This window comes from Giraffa tippelskirchi, chromosome 7, assembly GCF_054371585.1.
Source record: "Giraffa tippelskirchi isolate mGirTip1 chromosome 7, T2T-mGirTip1v1.2.pri, whole genome shotgun sequence".
In the NCBI taxonomy this organism is placed as follows: Eukaryota; Metazoa; Chordata; class Mammalia; order Artiodactyla; family Giraffidae; genus Giraffa; species Giraffa tippelskirchi.
This window is the reverse complement of record NC_137281.1, coordinates 26,909,421-26,934,175: the sequence shown is the minus strand read 5'-3', so window position 1 is coordinate 26,934,175 and position 24,755 is coordinate 26,909,421. Positions and strand designations below refer to the sequence as shown.

The window sequence follows — 24,755 nt, the reverse complement described above, 5'->3', positions numbered from 1 at the left end:
CTCTTGATTGGCTAGGAAAACTTTATTATGCTCCATGCATCCAGGGAGCTCACACATGCACACGCACACCCACACAGGCACACACAGCTAATACTGCTCACGGCACTGGCCACGGGCACACACTGGCCCTTGAGTCGAGAAGAGGCCCAGAATTCTGCTCTGGTACCTCCTCACTGTAGTCTCCTGCACTGCAGGCTGGGGCCCAGATAGGTGTCCTGGAGGCAGCACCTTCACACTTCCAGGCCAGGACCCTTGCTTAGTCCAAGTGCCTGTACTAGGTCCTCTCCGAGCCCGCTCTTCAGCGTCCGTCTCACTGCAAGACAGAGCAGGGTTGGTGGGGCTTGATGGGGTTGGTGGGCGGGGGGGTGTGGGGAATACTCACAAGACTTGCGGTTGCCACGGGAACGCTTGCGTTCTCGAGCAGCTAAGGCACGGGGGCTGCTCTTGGTCACTGACTGCACCAGCAGGTCCATGATCTCATCTGAAGTGTCACTGGGTAAACTAGAGCCTGGAGGTTCTTCCGGGGGTACAGTGGAGGGCCCCACTGCTGTAGGCATGACTGGGGAGCTGCTCTGGACCATGCCTGTGGGAGCCAGGTAAAAAAATCAGGCCAGAGTGGCCCCAGAGTCCACTGCCCCCAGCAGCCACTGGTCCCACCTCTACTGCGACGGCCATGTGTGGCATCCTCAGGCTTGCTGGCCAGCAGACTCTTCATGGTGGCGTGACTGTCAGCATCACCTTCTCCTGGCCCACTGCTCACAGCCACAGGGACAGACGGCTTGCTGGGGGTTTCCCCAGCCACACCCGAGAACTTCTCTGTCTGGAGGGGGGAAAGGGGGTGAATGGGGAGTAGAAGAAAACCACGGGGGTGGCAGTCAAGACCGGAAGGCACACCCACCTCAGTGATCATACGTCCCCGGGTCTTGTTGCGCTCACGGTACGTGGCCCGCTTCTGCTGCTGCTGCAGCACCCGGTCCCGGCAGGTCCGATACTCCAGTGCGAACTCCCGCAGCGTGTGGCAGAACTGCATAATGCGGACCTCACGGGCTGCCTCCGCCGTGTACCCCAGGTACAGCAGGAAGGCGTGAAACCTAGGTGGGTAGAATGGGGAGGAGGGCTGAGTCCTGCTAGGGGTCTGAGGGATGGTGGTGGTGGTCCTGCCTCTCTCTGCAACGCCCCCACCTGTTGCAGACACGGCGGTGCACAACCCTCAGCATGGCAACACGGCGGGTACAGTGAGCCAGGAAGTGGGTGAGGCGGGCACGCAGGGCTGGAGCCAGCTCGTGCTTGGCCAGGCTCCGCAGGCTATCTTCAGCTGCCCGGCTCCGGCGCTCCAGCTGTCCCAGGTTCTCAGTCAGCTGCTCAAAGTCCACCTGGAAAAGCAGGGGGTAAACATGCAGTCCCCCCACAGAAAGACACTGCCTGAGGCTGCCTCTGCTGAGATGGTCAGCCCGGACCCCTAGCAAACAGCAGATCCAACCCCCACCCTCCAAAAGCTCACAGTCTCGTGCAAGAGACCAGCAAGTCCATGTGATACAGTAGGGAACAGAGGTTTCTTGGGATAGTGAAAGTGCTAGCTGCTCAGTCATGTCTAACTCTTTTTGACTCCATGGACTGTAGCCCACCAGGCTCCTCTGCCCATGGAATTCTCCAGGCAAGAATACTGGAGTGAGTTGCCATTCCCTCTTCCAGGGGATCTGCCCGACCCAGGGATTGAACCTGGGTCTCCTGCATTGCAGGCAGATTCTTTACCATCTGAGCCACCAGGGAAGCCCCTTCTTGGGATAAGTGGCAGCTAAACAGCCCAAAACTGAGTAGGTGTAGCCAGGCCAAGAGAAGAGTGCCACACACAAGCCTGGAGCCTGAGCAAGCCCTGGCCCGGCAGCCCACTCAGAGAGAGGGAGAGAAGCGGTGCTCTCTCACACCATGACCAGCCTTAGTCAAGCCTCTGGCAGGTGCTGACCTTGGCACAGCGGGTCAGGGCAGGAATTTCTGAGTAGAGGTCAGAGGAATCAGGTCGGGTCTGGAGCACCAGGGAGCAGAGATGGTGCAGCAGTGACTGTCGGCGCACCGTGTCCTTCACTTCTGACACCTTCTCCAGGTAGCTCAGCTCAAAGCCGCTGCTCTGAAAGGACCCCGTCTGAGCCTGGGCCTGGGCCTGGCTGGCTCCAGAGTCCCGGCCCCCACCCTCATAGGCTCTCAACTCACCTGGGAGCCATTGAGGAAGTTGCCCACAGCTAGCAGAGTGGCCAGGATGCAGCGGAAGGTGGCGTTTTGCACCAGTTGTTCCATGCCCACTTTCAGGTCAAACAGTGGCTCTGCAATTTCCTGGTAGGGGAGATCAGGGGCTCAGACTACACGGTCATCATGCTCACATGTCCCCACTGCCTATCCCATCCCATGACCCAAGTACCCGCTCCATGCTGTCATAATCCAGTTTGAAGGCCCAGAGTTGTAGGCGGGCAGCCAGGCCCCCGATGGAGGCGAGAGTCATCAGGAAATTCTCGGCTGGGCCCAGGGGTATGTCGGGATTGGCCAGCTGGGCCTCCTCAATCTTCTGCCGCTCCTCCTCCGTGGGCATCATGGTCAGTAGCTTCTGAGAATGCACCCACCACCCCACAGAGGCCACTCAGTGCTGGCCTGAGGCCTTGGGTATTGACCTTGACTCCTCCCTAGGTCACCTGGGGCAGTCCCAGAGTCTGAGGACTGCTCTGCAGAAATGCCAAGCCCATGCCCACCACTGGAGGGACAGGAAGTGGCCACCAACCAAAGGAGAGGGCCCGGCTCCCCACACCCTTCGCTGTGTATCCCTACCTCGATGCCATCCTTGCTTACGGCAAACTCATCATAGTTGAGCAGGGCAGCCTTGATCACGTGCACAGGCGGCAGTGTGGTTAGGCCAATGTTGATGGCGTTGCTGCGCTTGGGGTCCAGCACTGTGGTCATTGTACGGCGGCCCTCACCAGCTTTCTTTGACATTGGGGGAAGGGCAGTATAAGATTGGGAAAGGGTCTAACTGGGGCAACAACCTAAGAGGGCACACCAAGGCCCAACTCTCAGTGGCCCAAATGGTGCAGTTACCCCACAGCCAGGGCTCTGGGATGTGCAAGGGCTTGGGATGGGCTTAGATGCTAGTTAGGAATGGGTTAAACCCTTCTCGAAGGACCTCAGACGAGTCCCTCCTCCTTTCTTTGCCTCAGTTTCCCTGGCAGTTCAGACCCTTGGGCTCTGGCTCCCTCCCCCTCCCCTGGGGTTACCCTGCAGATGAGGGTGTGTTTACCTTGGAAGGCAGCACATCCTTGGCTCGGGACTCAAACAGGTGTTCTAGCCGGGCTGTATCCACTGAGACAGGCTCTAGTGAGGCCCACAGGGTGGGGCTGGGCCCAAAGCGACTGCCAGAGCCTCCACGGACTCCAGCCAGCTTTAGCTCCCGCCAGAAGAGTTTTACTGTCTTCCTCTTGGAGGGGAGGGCAGGGCCATCAGGCGCTGAGTGGAGAAGAGGGGCAGCTGGGGGTGGGGGTGGGGCTGGTGGGAAGGGGCTTTTGAGGGGTGGGGGAGGTGGAGGTGGAGGAGGTGGGAGGCTTCCAGAGAGCAGGGGTGGTGGGGGTGGTGGGGGTGGGATCCCTTTCTCCGCCTCCACAGGCTCCATGTTCAGCATGTCCTGGTCTTCATCCTCCCCCAGATCTGAGAAGTCCAGGTCCCCAATGCAGAGCCTGGGTACACGGGCAGGGAGCTCCCACACAGGCTCAGCCTTGGGGCTTGGTGGGGCCAATGGCTCCTTGGGCTCTGGCTCAAGGCTCTGCTGGGCACGCAGCAGGATTTGGGGGGCAGCACTCTGTGGTGTCCTAGGTGCAGGGGTAGGGGAGCCCCGTGATTCTCGGGTGTCTAGATAAAGGGAAGCAGCTGTCAGTGTCATGTATTCTCGAGAGCAACAGGGCAACGTGGGTGGATACTGCCCACCCACCTACTTACCTGGGCGCCCATCCATATCATCGGGCATGGCTCCGGCCAATGTTTCTGCCCGGCCCTGGGCCAGCGCAGCCTGCTTTTCTGTTTCTGCTGCTGCTACATTCTCCAGGAACCGGGCTCTGGGGGGAGGAACTTGTCAGCAAGGGTGTCTGACATACCCCAGCCCAGGGTGGTGCGCATGCCTTGCTGGGGCCCTGGGTACTGCCCCTACTTGCAGGCACACACAGACACACAGGGAACAGTCCATGCACTGAGCAGACCAGGACCTGCCCGCCCAAGGCCAGTCCCCATTCAGTCTTCCACATTTGGGGAGGTCACTACCAACCCAGTACTCCTAGGTCAACAAATGGGAAAAGTTCTACGTGACATCTAACTTGCAACCTTGCTGCTGTTCATGCTCACTGTTCTGATTCTAGACAAGGGCCCTTAGAGCAGGGGGAGGGGTAGCTGTCCCAATGGACACACTAGGCTGTCCCTCCCTTGACAGGTCTGGCAGCTTCCGAGAGTCATGACCGATGCCCAGAAAGGAGCCCAGTAAATGACAGGCACTCAGTTTATGTTGACATAATGTGGGTGATCCTGTCTCTTTTGGCCCCTCCAGCCTCTGCTGGCACTCAGTCTCTGTCCATCCCTTAGACAGAGGTTGCTCCTCCACCTCCACACCGCGTAGTACCCTAGGTCCCTCCCAGCACTAATCCTGGGCTGAAGATCCAGAATCGGCTCCAGGTTGGCAGTTCACATCCTCATCACTGGTCAAAGCTGTTAAGGTGCCACAGTTAAAGCACAGGGACCTCTATGACCCCAGTGAACTGTTTTCCAGTGCTTAGTCCTTGGGTATCTGAGGAGGCATAAGTCTGGGAGAGCCCCCCAGCTCTGGCTGCATCAGGCACATGGAACCCCCGCTGGGGGAAGCAATGCTGAAGCCCTGAGCACATGGCAGGCCTGGTAGGCTGGCCTCTGTACTTACTCCAGCCTGGCCTGCCCAGTAGGGACCTGGGGGACAGGTGGGCTCTCAGGGGCCCTGGGAGGGGGGGATGAGAGGAAGAAATGGTGATTGTGGTGCCTGCTCCACCCCACAGCCAAGTTGCTCACACCCACACAGAGCTGGGCAGTGATATCAGGGGTCCCTTCCCAGTCACAATGGGAACAGGAGGGAGTGGGGGAGGCGTGATGCGAGGAAACTGGAAATGGAGAGGAGAGACGGACATGCCGCAGGACAGGGTGCAGTAAAAGACAAAGACAGCGAAACGAGAGTCACAGACCGTGACACAGAAACAGAGACAAGAAGAGGGTAGAGAGGCAGATGACATTGACAATACAGGTGGAATGCCAGGAAGAGATGAAGAAAAGCCGCAGGAGGACGAGGTCCAGTCAGAGCCGAACCCCACCCCCTAGCAGTCACTTACCAAACAGGAGCAGTTTGGTGAAGTCTGGAAAGAAAGAGAAAGCACGCGTTTGGCAGAGAAGTTCGGGCAGAGGAGGCGGAGGGCCCGTGGAGGGGCGCAGAGAGGAGGGACAGTTGGAGAGAAGACTCCGGCGACAGCCTGAAAATCTCCCTACTCACTTGTAGACGCTCCTCTCACAGGAGCTGTCGGATGAGGGCGCCACGGAGATGGTAGGAAAGAGGCTCAAGGTGCTATGGAGGCCAGAGGCAGGGCCCACGGGGCTGGAGGCGGGGCTTGGAAGTGGGGCGGGGCCTACGGGGCTGGAGGTGGGGCTGGTCGGCAGGACCGGGCTGGTGGCAGAGGTGGAGACGACCGGAGAGGCGGGGCCTGTGGAGCTGGAGGTGTGGCCTGTCAGGAGGCAGGGCGACTCCTGGCTGATCCACCCCTCCCCATGCGCCTAGGTAGCTTGTTCTTACCCAGGCTCCGGGGAGCGCACTTCTAGAGACCGGCGGCTCCTCTTGCCCTCCTCTGAGGAAGGTTTTCGGCGGGTGGTGCGCCGGCCACCTGTGACGGCTTCTTCGAGGTCTCCATCCTCCAACCGCAGGGCGTTCTAGCAGAATTGGGCCCAGAAGGGAGTGGCTGAGGCCCAAGTCGATAGGGTGGGGCCCTGGATAATGGCGCCCCCTCTCTTCCGTCCCCTCCAGTCCCTCCTTCCCCTCCTCTCTCCGGCCGTGATGGCCCAGCCCACCTCGTAGAGTACAAGTTGGGCTCGCAGGTCGACGTCAGTGCCCGCAGTGCCCAAGTGGCGCTGGACCAGTGCCTCCATGCCCTGCTGCTCCAGTGCATCCGTCACGTCGTAGAAGGAGTCCTGATCGGGGAGGGCTGCCAGAGTCTGGAGGGTGGGGATAGGAGGGCAAGGCTGAAGCTTATGCGGATCAGAGGACAAGAGACTGAGCGGCCCAGGATGGCCCTGAGTTCCCCCCCTGGCTCCCCCTCATCCCACCTTGTTGATGAGGGTGACAGTGTACACTAGCAGCTCGGGGTCAGCGCCGTTCTTCTCCTCCAGGATGGACACCAAATTGGCCCACGGAGGAGCACCTGCCACCCAGAAAGGGGAGCGGTCACGTGGGAACAAGTAGGAGAGAGGGTTCCCAGCAGTGGAGGAGGGAGGGACAGTCTCTGACCCGTGGTGCTGGCCACAGAGTTGACTGCATGGATGAACAGCGGTGCGTTGCTCTCAGAGTATTCCACGAACACCAGTAGCAGTTTCAGGGCTGTCTTCACCACCAAGCGGGACTGGGGGGAGGGGTCACCACATGTGAGTGGGGCTGGGGCCAGACCTGTGCTGGCTCCTGGTGGGGAGGTGAAAGGGCTCGGGGGGCTGGACCCAGAGAGGACAGTCTAAGCAGAAAGAGCCATCTCTAGGACCAGGTGCTGAACTGCCTTTGAGGCTTAGAGGGGCCACAGGCCCACTCCATTCCAGCCCACTTTGCTGAGGAAACTAAGGGCCAGAGAGAGGCAGTGGGAAAAGGGTGCATGGCTGGGTGGAGGGCCACTTACCAGGCTGGCACACAGTGTGTACAGCCACTGCACGGTCTCAGTGTGGGCCACCACCCCCAGCATCCCATCCACAAACAGCATCAGCTGACCTAGGGCTGGGAATACAGGGACAAGAAGAGGTCAGTAAGGGGTCACTGAAGGCAGGAATCATGGGAGAGGGGTGGGGCTGACCTCGGAGGATGTAGCTCTGGTAGTTGTGGTCAGCAGCAGCACCCACACGGATCAGGCAACTCAGCCCCTCAGAGTGCACGAATTCAGGCACCAGGTCCTTGTCCTCCTGGGGGCACCAAGGGGGAGTTTAGGGGGGTACGGCTCAGCCTGGATGCCCACCCCCAGCCCACCTCTGAGCCTCACCTGGAAGATCTGCTTTAGTGAGAAGAGGGAGCGGCGGAGCTCAGGGCCACTGGAGCCATACAACTTTTCTGCAAGGGGTAGGTGGGCATGGAAATCTCAAGGGGACACAGACACCCTCTTCTACTGGGACACAACCACAACTCTGCGACTCTGGGCAACCCCTACCACAGTCTAGCAGCTGCCCTGGGAGAAGGGGTCAGGACAGGAATGGGAGGGGACACACATCCTGTCTCTCAACTGTCCTGTCCACTGTCCAGCACAGGCCTGAAAGAAACTGAGCCAACTGGGAAGCGGGGTGTATGAGGGGGGTATAATTGCTGGATATGCTGATATCCTCACACACTCACCTAAGATGGCATTGACCCTCATGGAGAGCTGGGTCCGAAGGATCAGAGTAGGCTTCCGCCCTTTGCTGGAATCAAGTAGCCCAGTCAGCAGTTCTCAGCCCTTTCCTTAGGGTCCCTCCATCCATGCCAAGGCAGCCAAAGACCTCCCTGCATGCCAACCCTGGCCCAGCTCCTTCTTTGCCAGCTGCATCTCCAAGCCCAGGGGTTGTCCAGATAGGAGGGTTTGTGCAAACGCAGGCATCTCAGGTATGTGGGTGAGCCCCTACTTCCATCCCCAGCAGCAGGTAACACCAGCCAGGCCTTGGGATTCCCCTGGCACGGTTCCCCTGGGCAGCAGGAGGTGACCCACAGCCCTGGCTAGAGATCAGGTGTCTTGGCCGCTGACCCCTGAGCCAGCCCCTCCAGCATGGCGGCAAGGGTGGGAGCCAGCCTCGCCTTCCTGACCCCATCCGCTCTGACCTGATCTCTTCAAAGAAGCCCTCCAACATCTCCCGCTGCTCTTCCAGGGACAGCTCAGGGTCCAGGTAATATCCAGATGGAGACACTTGCAGGGCACAGTCCTCGAGCTGGGGGCAAAGGGACTAGCTGTCAGGGCTGGGGAAGAGGTGGCAGGGGTATGCATGGAGACCCCATGACCTCCTACCTCCCCACCCAGGGTGCTGGCAGAGGCCTGCACTGCAGCCACACATTCCCTCAGCAGTCAGTTTTCTTGGGCCTACTCTGTGCAAAACCCATGCAAAGAGCTTTCTCGTGGCTCACAACTACCCATTCTTTAGGTTTCTGATCAGATAATGCTTTTTTTTGGCTGCGCCCATTCAGCTTGTAGAATCTTAGTTCCCTGATCAGAGTTTGAACTCGCACTCTCAGCAGTGAAAACGCAAAGTCCTAACCACTGAACCACCAGGGAATTCTCAGATAATGCCTTTTTGCAAAGCCTTCTGGGACTCCTCTAGTCGTTGCTATGCAAATCCCTCTAGCCCTCGTGTGGACCCTCCTCTGAGGCCTTCCACATGGCATCAGCACATCCTAGGCACTAGGATCCCTCCCCACTAACCATGAGTTCTCTGAGTCCAGGCACCATGTCTGTCTTGTCTGTATGACATCTGCAGAGCCTAGCACACACTTAGGGCACAGCAAGTGCTCCCTAAAGGGTAGTTGAGCTAATGCATGTGAATGAGGAAGGGGGATGGAGACAAGATAGGAGGAAGTTCCTGCCTTCAAGGAAGTTCACAGCTCTGTGGGGTGATAAGTTGTAGCCACAAGCATTCAAGTCCAAGAAGAAAGTGTTAAGAATGCTGGGAGAAAAAAAAAAGAATGCTGGGAGGTGCAAACCCAGCTCAGGGAGGGATGTGTGTTACCCCAAGTCAAGACAGTGAGAAGGACTCCCAGTCCCTCCAGGCCTGAGGGTCTTTGCTCTATCCCCAAATGGGCTACAGTCCCCACAGTTCAGTTCAGTTTAGTCGCTCAGTTGATGCAAAGACTCAGACAGTCCCTATGGTCCTACCTAAATCTCAGAGGCCTCAAGAGGCCTATTAAACACCAGATTTTAGGGTGTAACTCAGTCAGCCTACTGAGGGCCGCCCTGGTGGCACAGATGATAAAGAATCCACCTGCTAAACAGGAGACCTGGGTTCGATTCCTGGGTTGGGAAGATTCCCTGGAGAAGGAGATGGCAACCCACTACAGTATTCTTGCCTGGAGAATTCCATGGACAAAGGAGCCTGACAGGCTACAGTCTAAGGGGTGGCAAAGAGTCAGACATGACTGAGTGACTAACACTTTCACTTTCACAGTCAGCCTATAGTGGGTCCCTGGAACCTGCAGTGTAACAGGAAGGTACATGCTCCATCCATGAGTTCACTACCCATGCCTCCCACCCACCTGAGCCTGGCTTCCCCCCACCCCCCGACCAGGACCACCACCACCACCAGGCAGGATGCTTGGCCCCTTGAGAAATGCTGGTAGAAAAGCCTAGTGAGGTGACTCCAGAGAGTCTGAGGGCAGCACCGTGCCTCTCCTCGCCACATCCTCCACAGCACCGTGCCAGTGTGCAGGGCTCGGCTAAGTCCTCTTGACTTGACAGGCCCAGGGAAAGCCCACCTCTGGAGAGGCAGGGCGTCTTCTGGTCTCCATCTTACTGGGCAAGTCAACCCCAACATGTGTTCTGTTGTTCTGTCAGCCCTGCCCTGCTCTGGACCCGGCCCAAGGCTTCCAGCTGCCCTCGGTCCCATGGGGTTAAGGGAGTCCGGCTCCTGCCCCGTCCTGCCTCCGCTTAGTATTCCTGTTCATGCCTGAGAACCTGACCCGGCTCCTTCCTGGCAGTTCAGCCTGTAAGGCCCTTGGGTGACACCCCCCTCCCTGGGTTCCTGCGTGGGACATGGGACATAGGACAAACACTCCAGCCTGTTCTATCCCACTTCCTGCTTGGCTGCCTGCCCTCCCCTGGGCGCCTTGGGCGGGCCTGGCCTCTCTCCCCTCCCTGGGAGCAGAGTCATCCTCTTCAGGGCCTACTGGGAATGGGCCCTGAGATGGAGAGGCAAGGCCCCAGGGCTGAGGTACTTTGTCTGGGGCCAGCTCAGCTGAGGGCAGTCCCACGTTCCTCCTGATCCCTCTTCTCACACAGTGACTCAGCAGCCACCCTACTCCACCCCCAACCAGGCACAGCCACATCTCCTTCCACTTTGGACTGGAGGACTCTGGGACCCAAAAGCCACAACCCCCGCTCAGAGATCCCCCAAATCACACACATGTAGAAGAGCTCATTCATTCAAATATTCATGAACCTGGCTAGTTTTAGGTGCTCAGGACACACCAGGGAATAAGCTACTGCCTCTGCCTTCCCTGTCTTCCAACTCTGTCTGGGAGGTAGGCAGGTTTGACTCAGAAAAAGGTCACAAATAAATGTAGAAGCACAGCCGCCTCGGGTGCTGAAAGGAGACTATGAAGGTAAACACTGGAGGGGTGAGCAGATTATGCCTGGTAGCGGCTCACACACCCAAGTATATGGTTAGGCAGGGTGTATACACACACACACATACACATGCTACTGGCTGTGCACAGGTGAGCACACCCACAGAAAGTTCTCTTCCCCTGCTGCAGGCACACATCCAGGTTCTAATTCTGTGAGCTGAAAATGGCCCTTTCCTTTCAGAACCCCTGGGGTGCCCACGTCCCTTTGGGGCAGGGTCCTGAAGACTGAATGCTCCAGCACCCCCCGCCTCCTCAGATGAGCCCCTTTCTCTCTGTGATGGTAGCCATGGCTCTTCCAGCCACTTCGCCTGTCTTATCCTGCCTAGGCCCCAGTTCTAGGGGGGAGGTCCAGAGGTAACGGCCAGTCCAGAGTCTCTAGGATGATGCCCCCCCACTTCTAGCTGTCTGTCTTGGGGAGATGGAGTTGGGGGGCAGGGGCAGGAAAGCTGCAAAGAGCAGAGACTTCCTGCCGACTGGGTGCTGCTTGTCCCTCACACCCCTGGCCCCTTCCTGGGGTCACCCTTCTGAACGCCAACCCTCTGGGCCTTGTTTTTCGCACCCTGGGGCTGGGCCAGCCTGGAGGCAGCCCAAACTCTGGTCCCTGCTGACAGTGCTTGGGGTCAGCACAACGTGAGCATAGGCCCATATCTCAGACTGCCTCCGGGCTCTTGTCCTCCTCACTTCTCTGATGTTTGCCTTGGGGTGGAGGCTCCCAGCTCCAGCTCACTTTTCTCTATTTATTTGCTTATTCTTATTGAGGTATTGATTTTACAATATTGTATAAGTTTCAGGTGTAGAACGTAGTAATCCACAATTTGTAAAGATTATACTTGGGAATTCCCTGGTAGTCCAGTGGTTAGGACTCTAAGCTGTCACTACTGAGGGCCCCAGTTCCACCACTGGTCACCCCATAAGCTGTGCAGTGCAGCCAAAAAAAAAAAAAAGAAAGATTATATTTAAAGTTATTATAAAATACTAGCTATATTCCCTGTGCTGTATTATATTCTTGTGCATGCAAGCATGCATGCTCAGTCACTCAGTTGTGTCTGACACTTTGCGACCCTATGGACTGTAGCCCGCCAAGCTCCTCAGTCCATGGGATTCTCCAGGAAAGAATACTAGAGTGGGTTACCATGGCCTCCTCCAGGGGATCTTCCTGACTCAGGGATTGAACCCATGTCTCCTGCATTGCAGGCAGATTCTTTACCATCTGAGCCATTGAGGAAGACTTTGTAACTTATTTTATATATAGCAGCTTGTACCTCTTAATCTCCTACCTCTGTCTTGCCCATTTTTCTCCTCATTCCTTGGACTCAGGCTTTTCTGGCAGCCCAAACCAACTTGTCACATGTGGTTTTACATTCAGGGGCAAGCTTAGGGGACCATGGTGTCTACTCCCCAATATTTTTCATAATAGTATAATTGGGTGAGAATGCCAGAGGCAAGGAAGATGGAGAAAAGTGAAGAATTACATGCTGAAGGATTCTTGTTTTAGGAAATAATTTAACTATCTGTTTCTACTCCTTTCCTAAGACCCTGTGTTCTGATGTTCTGTTTTGATGTTTTCTATTTTAATTTGTTAGTATGGTGTATCACATGATTGATTTGTGAAGAATCCTTGCATCCCTGGGGAAAAATCCACTTGATTGTGGTGCATGATCCTTTTAATGTGTTGTTGGATTCTATTTGATAGCATTTTGTTGAGGATTTTAGCATCTATGTTCATCAGTGATACTGACCTGTAATTTTCTTTCCTCCCTTTTATCTTGCGTCTCCAATTGGACTTTGGCTTCCTGAATGAGATCACATGAATTGGCCTTGAGGGTGGGAGCCTGCATTTGTTATGCCTTCTCTGTGCCACATACTGGGCTGCCTGGTGCCTTGATTCTCCTGACAATCCTTCTATAAGTGAGGAAACCAAGGCTCTGAAATTATGTGAATTTGCCCCAGGTTGCACAATCCCATGGACGGTGGAGCCTGGTAGGCTACAGTCCCTGGGGTTGCTAAGAGTCGGATACGACTGAGCGACTTCACTTTCACTTTTCCCTTTCAGGCACTGGAGAAGGAAATGGCAACCCACTCCAGTATTCTTGCCTGGAGAATCCCAGGGACGGCGGAGCCCGGTGGGCTGCCGTCTATGGGGTCGCATAGAGTCGGACACGACTGAAGCGACTTAGCAGCAGCAGCACAATCAGGAATGGAACCAGGGCTCCCTGAACTGATCTTGGGTGCATGGACTTTGGAAGTGCTCCAGGGAACCCTGGGAGGGAGGTAGAGTGAGGGCTGGGGCCCGCCAAGGGCTGGAGAATGCCCCTCAGCTTTCTGAACTGTGCAAATACCCCAAACGGGTCCTCCCAGTTCCGGCAAGGGAACACGAATGAACACACACACATCATACCTGCTGGGGTAACAGGGCCTACTTCTGCCAGGACCAAATTCATGGGGTCCCTCACCAGGCTGCAGCCCAGAATGAACAGCAAATTGGACATGTTGGCCCCAGGGAAAGCTGGGGGGAGACCATGACTCATGCTCACATCACAATCTTCTACAGTCTCCCAAAGAGATCTCCAAAGGGCTCAGTTGATCACCAGAGCACCCCATCTTATTAAGAATCCTCTGGGACCCTGCCACAAGGTCCCTGTCCCAGAAGGTCAGGTTCACACTTTAGCCCCTTTGCCACAGCTGCTCCTGAGGGGTAAACTGAGGCTGGAGTAGGGAGGGGCAAGGTCAGGAAACAAGTACCACACCTGTTCCCCTGAAATGTTTAGCCACAGCTGGGGAAACAAAGTTGCTGGGAATGAACAGATTTCTAGGGCCATCTCTGCGGCTAGGAATGGCGGCCCCTTTGGCCTTCGCATCAGGGTCAGAGCAGCACCCAGGTCCCTCTGCCTGGAGCCCAGGGAGAAGGAAGTCTGTGCCATCCCAGATATGGCAGGGCCTTGGAATATCAGGGAGGGCTTGGGAGGCAGACCCAGAAGGGCAAAGGGTAGCAAGGAGGGTGGGACTGGGCAGCTTTGGGTAAAGAGGATGAGGCAGGGCCAGAGGGCTAGGTTGTCCCCTGGAGCAGGGGCCCCTGGGCTCCAGCACAGAGTGGAGACAGATCCCCTGAGTTCCCCTGGGTATACTACACATGATCCGAGGCACTGCCCGGACACACCCCCACCCTCCACCTCCCCAGGGCCAGGAGATGAGTCAGAGGCTGTGGCCAGGAGCTTCCTCCTAGACTGGGAGGAAATGAGCAAAGCCTTCTCAGACCTGAAAACTCTGAACATTTAAAAAGGAAGCCCCAGAGGGGAACTCTATAGGCTAGCCACAGCCCAATGGGATGTGTGGGGTGGAGCCCCAGAGAGAAAGTGGGTTGGGCCTCTGTCCCCTCGGTTCCCAGGGATGGGGCAGGGTCTGTAGGGTTGAAGGGGGTCAGTGCCCAGAGTTGGGGGGATGGGGGCAGAGGTCACTTGGCTGTGAACTGTTCTCCTGCTGGACAACTGTGCAGAGGATGAAGCAGTGAGCCTCTTATTTTTGCTCTACAGCCTGAGACGGGGAGGCCTGGGTTTTGGGGCCACCTCTCCCCTCTAGAGAGCTGTGGAAGCAGGCCTGAGTCATGTCTGTGCCTCTGGGGCACCACTTCCAGCACTAGGGGAGGGACCAGTTATTGACATTTCCTACAAGGAGGAGCCCTGCTCTCTGATGTCCCTGCCCCTACCCTATTCTCAGCCCTTCTTCCTCTGGCCTTCTATTCTGGGGCTGTGGTCACAGTTTATATTTGGGATATGCACATCACAGTGCATCTGACCATTCCTGGCAGAGATGCCAGCCCCAGGGAGTCCTGGCTCCAGGCACAGTGGTAACCCAGTATCCCGGCCCCCCTATCCTGCCTGTGGGGGATATGGCAGTCCTTAGGTAGACCAGGTGGGAAATCATGAAAGTGGAGAGATCAGAAAGGACTGAGGTGGGGATTACTTAACGTATTATCCTGGTGCTTCCTTCCCAGGTGGAGCAGTGGTAAAAGAATCCACCTGCCAATGCAGGATACACAAGAGATGAGGGTTTGATCACTGGGTCAGGAAGATCCCCTAGAGTAGGAAAATGGCAACCTGCTCCAGTATTTCTGCCTGGAAAATGCCATGGACAGAGGAGCCTGGCAGGCTACAATTCAAGGGGTCGCAAAGAGCTAGACACTACTGAGCACGCACACACAACATATTAATCCCAGTTCTCAGCTAGGGAGCAGAGAACACAGCGCAGAGCACCTGGTGAGGGGTTGGTGGTGATGGGTCTCTAAGTGAGAGGGAGAGGTAAGGGGTAATTCTGATCCTCCCAAACTTGCCCCTAATTGGAGAAGGGGTGTTAGGGCTAAGCTGTGTCCTCCAGTGGCCGGGGGGTGGGAGGAATACTATGTTCCCTGTTGTGCTCCAGGCTTATTTCAGTACTAGGAGTTCGAGGAGTCTGGAGGCAGGAACCTGGCCTCAGTTCAGCACCCCTCTCCCCCCAGCGCCCATTCTGAATGGCAGGTGGCTTCTGGCTGGAGGTGCTTCTTTTAGATCCACTTCGGTATGCTCCTTTGAACAGGACAGAACAAGGAGGGGTCACATCAGAAGTCTGGAGAGGGCAATGCGCTGCAATCTTCAATCCTTGTCCTTGAAGCCTGAGCTCTGCTCAGACACGCGCCACTCCCCAGGCCGAGTCTCAGCGCTTCTCCCGCCCGCGCTCGGAGGCGGGGCAGGCCCGCAGCGCTAGGAATGCAGGCTGGGGGCCTGGCGCCTGGGGCACATTCCAGAGGAGACCCCAGGCCCGGGGGGCAAGTTTGCGCAACTCGGCGCCCAGCTAAGCCTGGGAGCAGGAGAGGACACTTCCACTAACTCTCACTCCACCACTTGGGGCCGACTGGCTGGCGAGGCACCCCGGGAGGTGGTGGTGTGCCTCCCAGAGTCCTGGCCCGGAAACCGAGTGCTCCGGAAAGGGCTGCCTGCGGGGGGCTGAGCGCGGCGAGCAGGAGGGGAGGTAGGGCGGGGCATCTGCAAAAGGGCCTCTCCCGGCACTGTGCACGAGTAGGCTCTGGGGTGCAGGCAAACTAGGGCAGGCCGACGGTTTAAATTTAGCCCGGCTCGCTCCTTCCCTTCCAGCCCCCGGCCGGCTGCAGCTGCGGAGATTGTGGGGGCGGTGACTTAAAGGGCTTTTCCACCAGTGCAGCCTCCCGCGCTCAGGATGTCCCGGACCAGGCCGCTTCCAGGGAACTCCCCTCACCCCGTGGTCTCACCTCCGCCGGCACTCCCTAGCGGGGCCTCACCCGGCACGGACAACACTCAATCGGGCAGGACCCATTTCTGCCTCAAGACACCTTCAGTGGCCCGCCCCGGGCCCGCCCCTCGTCGTGGTCCCGCCCCCACCTCACCTAAAGCAGGTGAAAGCTGGTCCATCCTCAGTTGCGTCTTCTAGGACCGCTACCACCCAGACGCCCACGCTACCCCTATGCAGAGCAGGCTGGCAGGGAGCGGACCCCGAGCGCCTCCCCAGGTGGGCCTCATTTCGAAGGGCAGCCCGGGTGCTGCAGAGTACAAACTTTCATCTCCCTTCTTCAGCTTCCCTCAACTCGAAAGGCGTTTCCCACCAGCCGGGCAACGTGTACCTTGGGTGCCCAGCCCAAAACTTTCCCGGAGGAGCGCACCCGCTTGCTTCAGCCTCCCCGCGAGAGGCTCCCAAAAGCTTTCATGGAGCCGACCCTGAACCATCAATCGCCCCCAATCTTTCTCCGGCTTCCCTCACCTTGAGCGGCGCCCCCAGCAGGCGGTGCAGGGCGGGTATCTGCGCGCCCAGGGGCAGCGCCCCGTCCAGGCTGCAGGTGGGGGCCCGGCGCGGCTCCGGGAAGTTGGCACATGCGAAAGGGTCGGTGTCCTCTAAGTACTGCACCCGCACGGTCACCAGTGATACAGGTTCCCCGTCCCCGCGGTCTTCCTCGCCCGCCATGGCTCCGCCACTGGCTCACTCTGTGCGGCTCCGGGCGGGTCCCGGCCGCGCCGCCGCTTCTACTCAACTAGTTAGCTGTATAGGCGGGGCCGGGCAGGACTCCGAGGAAGAGGGGCGGGGCCAGACGGAGGCGGGGCCGAGGAAGGAGGTGGAGCCAATACTAGTCTCCGGACGCGCGGGGTCGGGGGCAGTACTGCGGTTGGTGCAGCTTGCAGCCAGTCACTCAGAGGGCGTGATCATGGTCCCGTTAGTTCACAGGCTAGTCCGGGGAAAAGCCGAGCTCGAGCGTCCCACACGCCCCCCCACCCACTGCGAGAGCGCGCAGAGATCCGAGAGGCTTTCTTTGGGCTTGGGGGCGGTGAGGCTGCGCTCTCTTGAGAGACTGCTAGGGCAAGATGGGGTGGAAGTTTCTTCAGATCGTGGCCCGCCAGGTCTGCCTAGGTTTAGGGACCAGACTCTTTCAGCTGAGGTATGAAGTGGATGGGCGTCCTTCATTTGGAGGAAGCAGGGAGATGGGTCCCCTTCAGTTTGCAGCAAGAAGTGAAAATAGATTACACTCAATTCAAAGGAAGAGGTGGGATGATTTACCCTTAGTTGGAGGAGAAAGAGGGACGGGTGCTCTTAATTCTGGGTAAAGGATAGAATGACTCAGTTTGGCCGCGAGGTAGAACATGTTACCCTCAATTTGGGGGAAGGACAGGGATGGGTTGTACTTCAATGAAAAGGGGAAACGGTCCTTTTCACTTTAGGGCGGGATAAGCCGAATGTCCCTTCAGGTTTAGGAAAAAGGTTGAGTGAATTCCTTTTAGTTTGAAAGGAATCGATAGGCTGGGGTTTTCGTAGTTTAGGGAAGAAGATACGTTCTCTTCCTTGTCTCATGGAAAGGGTGAGAAGAGTTCACTGCAGTTTGAGGGAAAGGGAGGCCGGCTGCCCCTCGATTTGGTGAATGAAGAGGAACAGACTCCTCCTCAGCCTGAGATGAACTCGGCCCAATCTGGGCTTTGAGGTTTCTGGGGACGATGGGGACAGTTGTCCCTCACGGCTTTCTCAAAGGGCCTAGTGCGCGTGCGCAGCTCTTGTCTGAGAGCGGGGCCCGAAGGGGTCTTAGGCTCCCGAGGGCTGAGCTGAAGGCGACGGCGCACTGCCCCCTGGAGTCTGCATGGGGCAGCGTCGGGGTCCGCGGTCTCGGTACCGGGGGCCGGCTGCCAGTCCCCGACCGCACTCTCGGTGGCGGGGCCGCCCTCCTCTCGCCTGAACCCCGCCACCCGGCAAACCCCCGTCACTCCCGCGACTGGCTGTCGCCTCCGGCGGGTGGGACCCGGCGGTGCCCCGTGGGGTCTGTGGCCGCTCATAGCTCTGAATACAGATCGGGGGAGGTTTGGTGAGGGTTTGAGGGAGCGGGCTTGAAGGACTAGGTTGCAGGGCTTGTGGGGGAGGGCTGCACTGGGGGATTTCCAGACTGGTTTAGAGCGGAGGGGCAGGCGTCCGGACTACGGACGCCCGGGACAGGGTCTCGGAGTCCGGACCTGGGTTGGGGGTATCCGAGCCGGGATTGGGGGGAGCAGACCCCACGTGCCTGTGACGCGGGGGAGGCCGGTAGGCGGCGGCGGCGGCGGCAGCGACGCGGGGCCGGCGGCCGTGCGATGCCTGGAGGGCTGCTAGGCAGGCGGCAGGATGCTGCGCGCCGCACTGCCGTTGTTCTGGCTGTCCCTGGCGGGGGCGGGAGCGACCGAAGAGCCCACCCAGGAGCCGGGGTCGCCGGGTGAGCCTCCCCCAGGGTTGGCGCTCTTCCGCTGGCAGTGGCACGAGGTGGAGGCGCCCTACTTGGTAGCCCTCTGGATCCTGGTGGCCAGCCTGGCTAAAATCGGTGAGTGCGTGTGTGCGTGCGCCAGGGCTGGCGGCGGGCAGCGGACCCGCCCCCAACCCCTCGTCCCCAGATCCGGGCCGGATTTTTGCAGAGTGCCCCGACTTTACGTTCCGATTCCGCAAATCCGGGCTCTCACCTTGTTTCCGCGCCTTCTCTTGTGTATCCCCCTCCTCCCCTTCTCGCGTGGGAGCCCTGAAGATTTGCCTTCTCAGAGGGCTGCTCCTGCGCTCTCCAACCCCATCCCTAGCCTACTTTGCCCTCTCTTTCCCCTCTTCTGCTTGCAGTCAGCTCTTTAGTCTGGGCTCTCCTCCACCAATCCCCAGCCCCTGTCAGCAGTCAGGGCGTGTGGGACATTGAGGGGATGGTATTCTCCGGCAAACCCCAGCATCCTGGTCCTGAGGAAGCAGCCTTCCCTGGAAGCCACCTCCAAATATCCATTCTCTTGGAATGCTAAAATGCCACTTTTCCTCTATCCCCCTCTATTCCCTAAAGATGTCCCCTTCTTGTGCCTAGCTGTGTCTCCCCCTTCCAATTCAAGTCTATGACTTCCCACTTGAGGGTATGAGAAACTTCCATTTATTGGGTCTTACTATGTGCTGCCTGCCCTGGAGGCTTTCACACATCCAATTTCCTTCAGTCTGCACAGTACTGAGGGCTGTGCTTCAGACTCCTTTCCTTGAATAGAGCTGCTTTTCCTTGCCTCTGCCCCTTCCTCCCCACTTCTGAGCAGCCAGTGGTCCCTCCTCCCACCAGAGACCCTCCTCCCTCTCCCTGTTGTGCAGACTGCGCTGTGGGGGTGACTAATTATAGCTGAGCCGTTGCTACTCACTCCCCATCTAAGCTGGCACAGCCTGTACTCCCAGTCTCACCAGTAGACTTCACATAGGAATCGCACTGTCTAGAGTTTGCCCCCTTCTTCCCCCAGGGATACAGTTGGGAGTGGGGGCTGGGCAGCAACAGCCGAGCTCTCCACTCTGCCGTGGCAGCCCATTAATAATGGAAAATGGGGCTTGAAATGCCTTCAAGGAGCCTAGTTCTGTCAGAGAACAGGCTTTTGTGAAGGGTTTTGGATTACAGTGCTGGGATTAATCATGCTCTGGAGATAAGAATGGAATAAGGCCCCTGAAGGAGAGGAAAGGGGGACCAGAGGTAGGGCTGAGTGTGGGGAGAGCTGTGGCTGAGCTCACCTTAGGGCCTGGCAGCAATGAGAGCAAGGTGGGAGGAGCCTCAGATATGGGAACCAAAATTGGGTCTGCTGAGAAGTCTGCCAGGTGGAGAGTTCCTGTCTTATTTAGGGTTTGCAGCAATGGCTGTAGTTTTCCCCATAAATCATAGTTCTTTTTCTAGCTTGGATGACATCTCCTATGGAGGCTGAAGAGTTTGAAGAGAGCCTTTTTCTCATCAACCAAAAAAAAAAAAAAAAATCCTTGGGATTAGGGGTGAGGAGAGATAGGTAGAATGTTCAGAAATACCTTCCCCCAGCTTCATTGCTAGAATTCCCCCCCCCCGTTTTATTCACCAAATATTTACGTAGATCCCACCACAGGCCAGGCACTGTCCTAGACTCTCTGGGTACAGCTTCCAAAGGGCACTATCTTAGCACTGCATCTCATACAGCCTAACACCAAGGTGTCCCTCACTACCCACCTCTCCAAGGACTGTCTGGGGAGAGGAGCTCACCTGGCCCCAGGGCCCAATCGAAAACCCAAAGAGTTTATATGATGAGGCAAAAGTAGGAGTGGCAATAGTGCTAGAAAATCATTCCATACCTCCTCTTCTCTCCAAGGGTCAGATATGTTATTACTTCCCCCCAGAATCATATTGAATTAACATTTGTTGAGATCCTATTATGTGTCTGACATTCTGCTAGGCACATTCACACTATATCATTTTTATCCTCAACCTGTGAAGGTTATTTTCCCCCATATTACAGGAGAAGAAGTTGAAGTTCAGGATTTAAATAATTTGCCTGAGATCACACAATTAGGATAGGATGGAGCCACAAGAAGAACTGGAGGTCTAACTGCTAAGTCTATTGCTTTTAAAACTATTGAGCCCTTAGTGAGCCTAGATAATGAAAAAGGACATGGGGCTAGGAGATCTGGAGTACTCCTAGGAGGTATAATATGCATTATGGTCTAGGGCAGGACACAATAGAATAAAAGGTAACATTTATAGAGCACTTACTACAAAGCGCCAGGCTAACTGCTTTTGAGCAGATCGTCTTACTTAAACCTTGCAACAATCCTATGAGATCAGTACTGTCTTTATCCTCATTTTACTGATGAAAAGACTGCAAGTCAAAAAGGTGAAGCGGGGACTTCCCTGGCTGTCCAGTGTTAAGACTCCGAGCTCCCAGTGCCGGGGGCCTGGGTTCCATCGCTGGTCAGGAAACTAGATCCCCTCATGCTGCAACTAGAGATTTTGCATATTGCAACTAACACCTGGCCCAACAATTTAAAAAAAAAAGTGAAGATAATTACATCAAAGTCACAGAACTGGTAAATGAAAGAGCTAGGCTTTGAACCCAGGTAGACTGACTCTACAGGCCCTGATTTTTACAACTATGTTATGCATAAAAATGTACCTAGTATTTGCTGAGGTTCAAATAACGGCAATGGATAAGGGAGAGCAGAAAAAGGTGAGGTCCTTTGAGGATGACAGTAGAGAGGACGGTATTTTCAGAAGTGGAAAAAGTAAGCAGAGACTTAGGTTACCATGACAGGAGTACTAAGAAACAGACAACTCTGGCTGCAGTGGAGAGTTTGACGCTCTGGAGGCTGGAGATTCTAGTAGTCCTGAATTTCTTCTTCCTTAGTCCCAGGATTGGGGTCCTGACCTTGAATAAATATCTAACACTGGAAGGCTATAGGGCAGTGCATGTGTGTGTGTGTGTGTGCACGCGTGCGCAGGCGTGCTTCATAAGTTGATGATACCTCCCGCCCTATTTTTGTGTTGTAGTGTTTCACTTGTCTCGGAAGGTGACGTCTCTGGTCCCCGAGAGCTGTCTGCTGATTTTGCTGGGACTGGCACTGGGGGGCATTGTCTTGGCTGTAGCCAAGAAAGCGGAGTACCAGCTGGAGCCAGGCACCTTCTTCCTCTTCTTGTTGCCTCCTATTGTGCTGGACTCGGGCTATTTCATGCCCAGCCGGCTGTTCTTTGACAATTTGGGTGCCATCCTCACCTATGCCGTGGTGGGCACACTCTGGAATGCCTTCACAACGGGTGCTGCCCTCTGGGGCCTGCAGCAGGCTGGACTTGTGGGTGAGTGACTCTAAGACCTGAACCAGCTGTGGGGGGCTTTGCCAGACTCCTCGCCCAGCTCCCTTCTCCTCCAGCTCTGAAGATCCTGTGTTGATGAGAGCCATGCCCTGAGACCTCCATCTTAGGTCCCTTCCAACTTGGCAGTGCTCCAGATGGGCCTGCAGCCTTCATTTAGGTCCCTGCCAGATGAGTCTGGGCTTCTGCAGAGGACAGCTGAGTAGGGGCCTGGCTCCCAGCTGTGCGTGGGCTGCCAAGACTGGGAAGCCTGCATTACCACCCTGCTTCCTCCTGCCCTCTGTTACCACACTGCCACTTGCCAGCCTGGCTCCCCTGAGGCACAGCTCAACATCCCTTTGAGGGCTCTGCCCAGGTCACATCAGGGTGGTTTTATGTTTTTATTATTTTAATAAATACATATCATACATCCGCAGAATGCAAGACACTACACTGGGTATTCTCTCTTTGCTCATCCCACTGGCTCTTCATATCAACCTTGCTGGGGGTATCATTTGTCCCATTTAATGGACGAGGAAATAGAGGCCCTTAAACTCATTTGATATCAGGTCCAAGGTTAGCAGGAGAGGGTCATTTTACTGAGCTCTTTGCCTTCAAGCTGCCCTGTTCTGCTCCCTTCTTCCTCATTTTCTGGATCCCAAACCCATTCAACCCTGAAAAGTTGATAATTCAGACTTCTTCTCAGGGGCAAGGGGAGGTTTGCAATTTCCACTCAGGGACTCCAACCTGGTTTTTCTATGGTGTCAGTGAACTCTTGGGGCAGGAAGGGAGAGGAGGACATCAGACTATAATCATAGTAATCCTAGTAATAGGTAGTAACTACTGAGTGCTTACTATGTATTGCTGCTGCTGCTGCTGAGTCGCGTCAGTCGTGTCCGACTCCGTGCGACCCCATAGACGGCAGCCCACCAGGCTCCGCCGTCCCTGGGATTCTCCAGGCAAGAACACCGGAGTGGGTTGCCATTTCCTTCTCCAATGCATGAAAGTGAAAAGTGAAAGTGAAGTTGCTCAGTCGTGTCCGAGTCTTAGCGACCCCATGGACTGCAGACTACCAGGCTCCTCCGTCCATGGGATTTTCCAGGCAAGAGTACTGGAGTGGGGTGTCATTGCCTTCTCAGTACTATGTATTAGGCACTGGTTAAATAAGGAACTTTCTGAGGTAGACACTAGTATTATTCTCAGTATGTACAAGTGGAAACTGAGGTTCACAGAGATTGCATGGGATGTTCGAGTCCCACCAATGGTGGGTGCTCTTCATACTGTATTCAGCCCTCGTGGATGGATAGCCCCTCTGCCCCCCACCCCCGCCCCGCTGAGAATTGTGCATGTTGCCTTCCTTAGGCTGAGAACTACGTTGTGGGAGAAGGCACTCTTTTGTTCTCCTAATAAAGCCAGTCAGCAGCCTATTTCCACCTGAGGGTGGTTATTATTGCTGTTGCTAAGTTTTTTCTTGTCAGTGCCATCCTAGCTCTCCAGGTTACACAGAGCTTTTGTAGCCATTTCCCTGGTTTATTTCTGCAGCAGTCTTGTCAGGCAGGCATATGAGGAGGTATGGCTTATGAGAAGTCAGGTGGCAGTGACAGTGCCAATGTCATAGAGCGGGTAAGTGGCAAAGACAGTCCTTAGGCTCAAGTCCTAAGGTCTCCTGAACTGCAGGCTGATGCGCTCTTCACTGTCCCAAGTCCTCTTGGGGCATCCTTGTTTCAACAGTCTGGGCCTGTCACTGGGGCTGCTGTAGGCAATTCAGTACCTCACTGTCTGCTGTCCCTTGAAAGCCCCTAGAGTGCAGGCTGGCTTGCTGGACTTCCTGCTGTTTGGGAGCCTCATCTCAGCAGTGGATCCCGTGGCCGTGCTGGCTGTCTTTGAGGAGGTGCACGTCAACGAGACCCTCTTTATCATCGTCTTTGGCGAGTCCCTGCTCAATGATGCAGTCACCGTGGTGAGAGTGCGCAGTGGGCTGCTGTTCCTGGACCCCACGCTGCCCTGCTTTTGACCAGGCTCAGACCCTTCCCCAGATCCCCTGGGGAAGAAATCTGGTCTCCGCCTTCCCGTCATCACTCCTGATGCACCACTTCTCACTCAGGTGCTGTACAAGGTCTGCAACTCTTTTGTGGAGATGGGCTCTGCCAACGTGCGGGCCACTGACTACCTGAAGGGAGTCGGTCAGTATCTCCCCCCTCTCGGCGGGCGCTGGAGGCTGCCTCCCTCGGGTTGCTGAGCCCCTCCCCCACTGCGTCTGGACAGAGGATGCTGCTGGGGTGCCTCATTCCTCCCCTCCCTCCTCCACGGAGAAACAGGGCCCTGAGAACCCGAGAAGGAGGGGCTTTCCTGCAATCCTGACCCCTGGGGAGCATGGTGGGCATCCTCCTCCACTCCCCGCCAGGCAGCAGTCTGGTTGGCCCGGGAGGGGTCCCAGCCAGGGGTCGTGCTGACAACCCACTCCTCCCCCAGCCTCCTTGTTTGTGGTCAGTCTGGGCGGGGCAGCCGTGGGCTTAGTCTTTGCCTTCCTCCTGGCCCTGACCACACGTTTCACCAAGCGTGTCCGCATCATCGAGCCGCTGCTGGTCTTCCTCCTCGCCTACGCAGCCTACCTTACCGCTGAAATGGCCTCGCTCTCTGCCATTCTTGCGTGAGTCCTGGGGGTGCTGAGCACGCAGGCAGCTGGGTGGGGGCACTGGATATGGCTGTCCTTCACACAGACAAAAGCAGGACCTTGAGGAGTCCACAGGTTTCCCTGAGTGGGAGCTTCAAATTTCCCAGGGGAGACACTAAACCTCAGGGGACATTACAGGACCCACCTCTAGAATTGTCCTGGGCCCCCAGAACCCAATTTTCCCCTGCCTAAAGTGCTCTCTGGGGTGTGGGCTGAGCCAGAAGTGGACTTTGAGGCCTGGTGCCGTGGCTCTGGTGGCCACAGAACTCCAAAAGGTGCTCAGGCAGTCTGTGCTAGTCAGATCATGTTTTTCCTACCTTCCCCTCCAGAAGGCACTGAGTGGGAAGCCTGGCGATTCTGACCCTTTTATCCCAGGACTACCACTACCTATCCTTGAACAGGCTCCA

General features: G+C 56.5%; 2 protein-coding genes across 7 annotated transcripts in view; one reads left to right on the top strand and one right to left on the bottom strand.

The window, feature by feature from the left end:
* Window positions 1–7: 7 nt before the first annotated feature.
* Window positions 8–16,614, bottom strand: FHOD1 (formin homology 2 domain containing 1). Of its 3 annotated transcripts, none has more exons than XM_081513123.1 (24): window positions 16,349–16,614; window positions 8,075–8,181; window positions 7,616–7,680; window positions 7,269–7,336; window positions 7,086–7,191; window positions 6,915–7,009; window positions 6,539–6,650; window positions 6,358–6,452; window positions 6,103–6,246; window positions 5,831–5,964; window positions 5,534–5,749; window positions 5,376–5,399; window positions 4,937–4,990; window positions 3,973–4,088; window positions 3,281–3,885; window positions 2,815–2,970; window positions 2,414–2,596; window positions 2,209–2,328; window positions 1,964–2,125; window positions 1,183–1,373; window positions 899–1,091; window positions 658–820; window positions 383–583; window positions 8–313 (listed from the first exon to the last, which is right to left on the bottom strand). In XM_081513123.1, exons 1-24 carry the CDS (start codon window positions 16,547–16,549, stop codon window positions 231–233), a joined length of 3,594 nt encoding a protein of 1,197 aa, XP_081369249.1. In that variant the 5' UTR covers window positions 16,550–16,614; the 3' UTR covers window positions 8–230. The 3 variants fall into 3 exon arrangements, with proteins under 3 accessions (XP_081369249.1, XP_081369251.1, XP_081369250.1); XM_081513125.1 differs by having other exon boundaries at window positions 15,978–16,365; XM_081513124.1 differs by lacking the exons at window positions 4,937–4,990; window positions 5,376–5,399.
* A 181-nt stretch (window positions 16,615–16,795) lies between these two features.
* SLC9A5 (solute carrier family 9 member A5) overlaps window positions 16,796–24,755 on the top strand; it is a 20,657-nt gene continuing 12,697 nt past the window's right edge. For 3 of the 4 annotated variants that reach the window (XM_081512995.1, XM_081512993.1, XM_081512992.1), the window contains exons 1-5: window positions 16,796–18,416; window positions 21,378–21,680; window positions 23,471–23,634; window positions 23,779–23,857; window positions 24,147–24,324. In XM_081512995.1, coding sequence (XP_081369121.1) covers window positions 18,224–18,416; window positions 21,378–21,680; window positions 23,471–23,634; window positions 23,779–23,857; window positions 24,147–24,324 — 917 coding nt within the window. In that variant the 5' untranslated portion in view covers window positions 16,796–18,223. The remainder of the gene's footprint in view (window positions 18,417–21,377; window positions 21,681–23,470; window positions 23,635–23,778; window positions 23,858–24,146; window positions 24,325–24,755) is intronic. The other variant, XM_081512994.1, reaches the window with a different exon arrangement.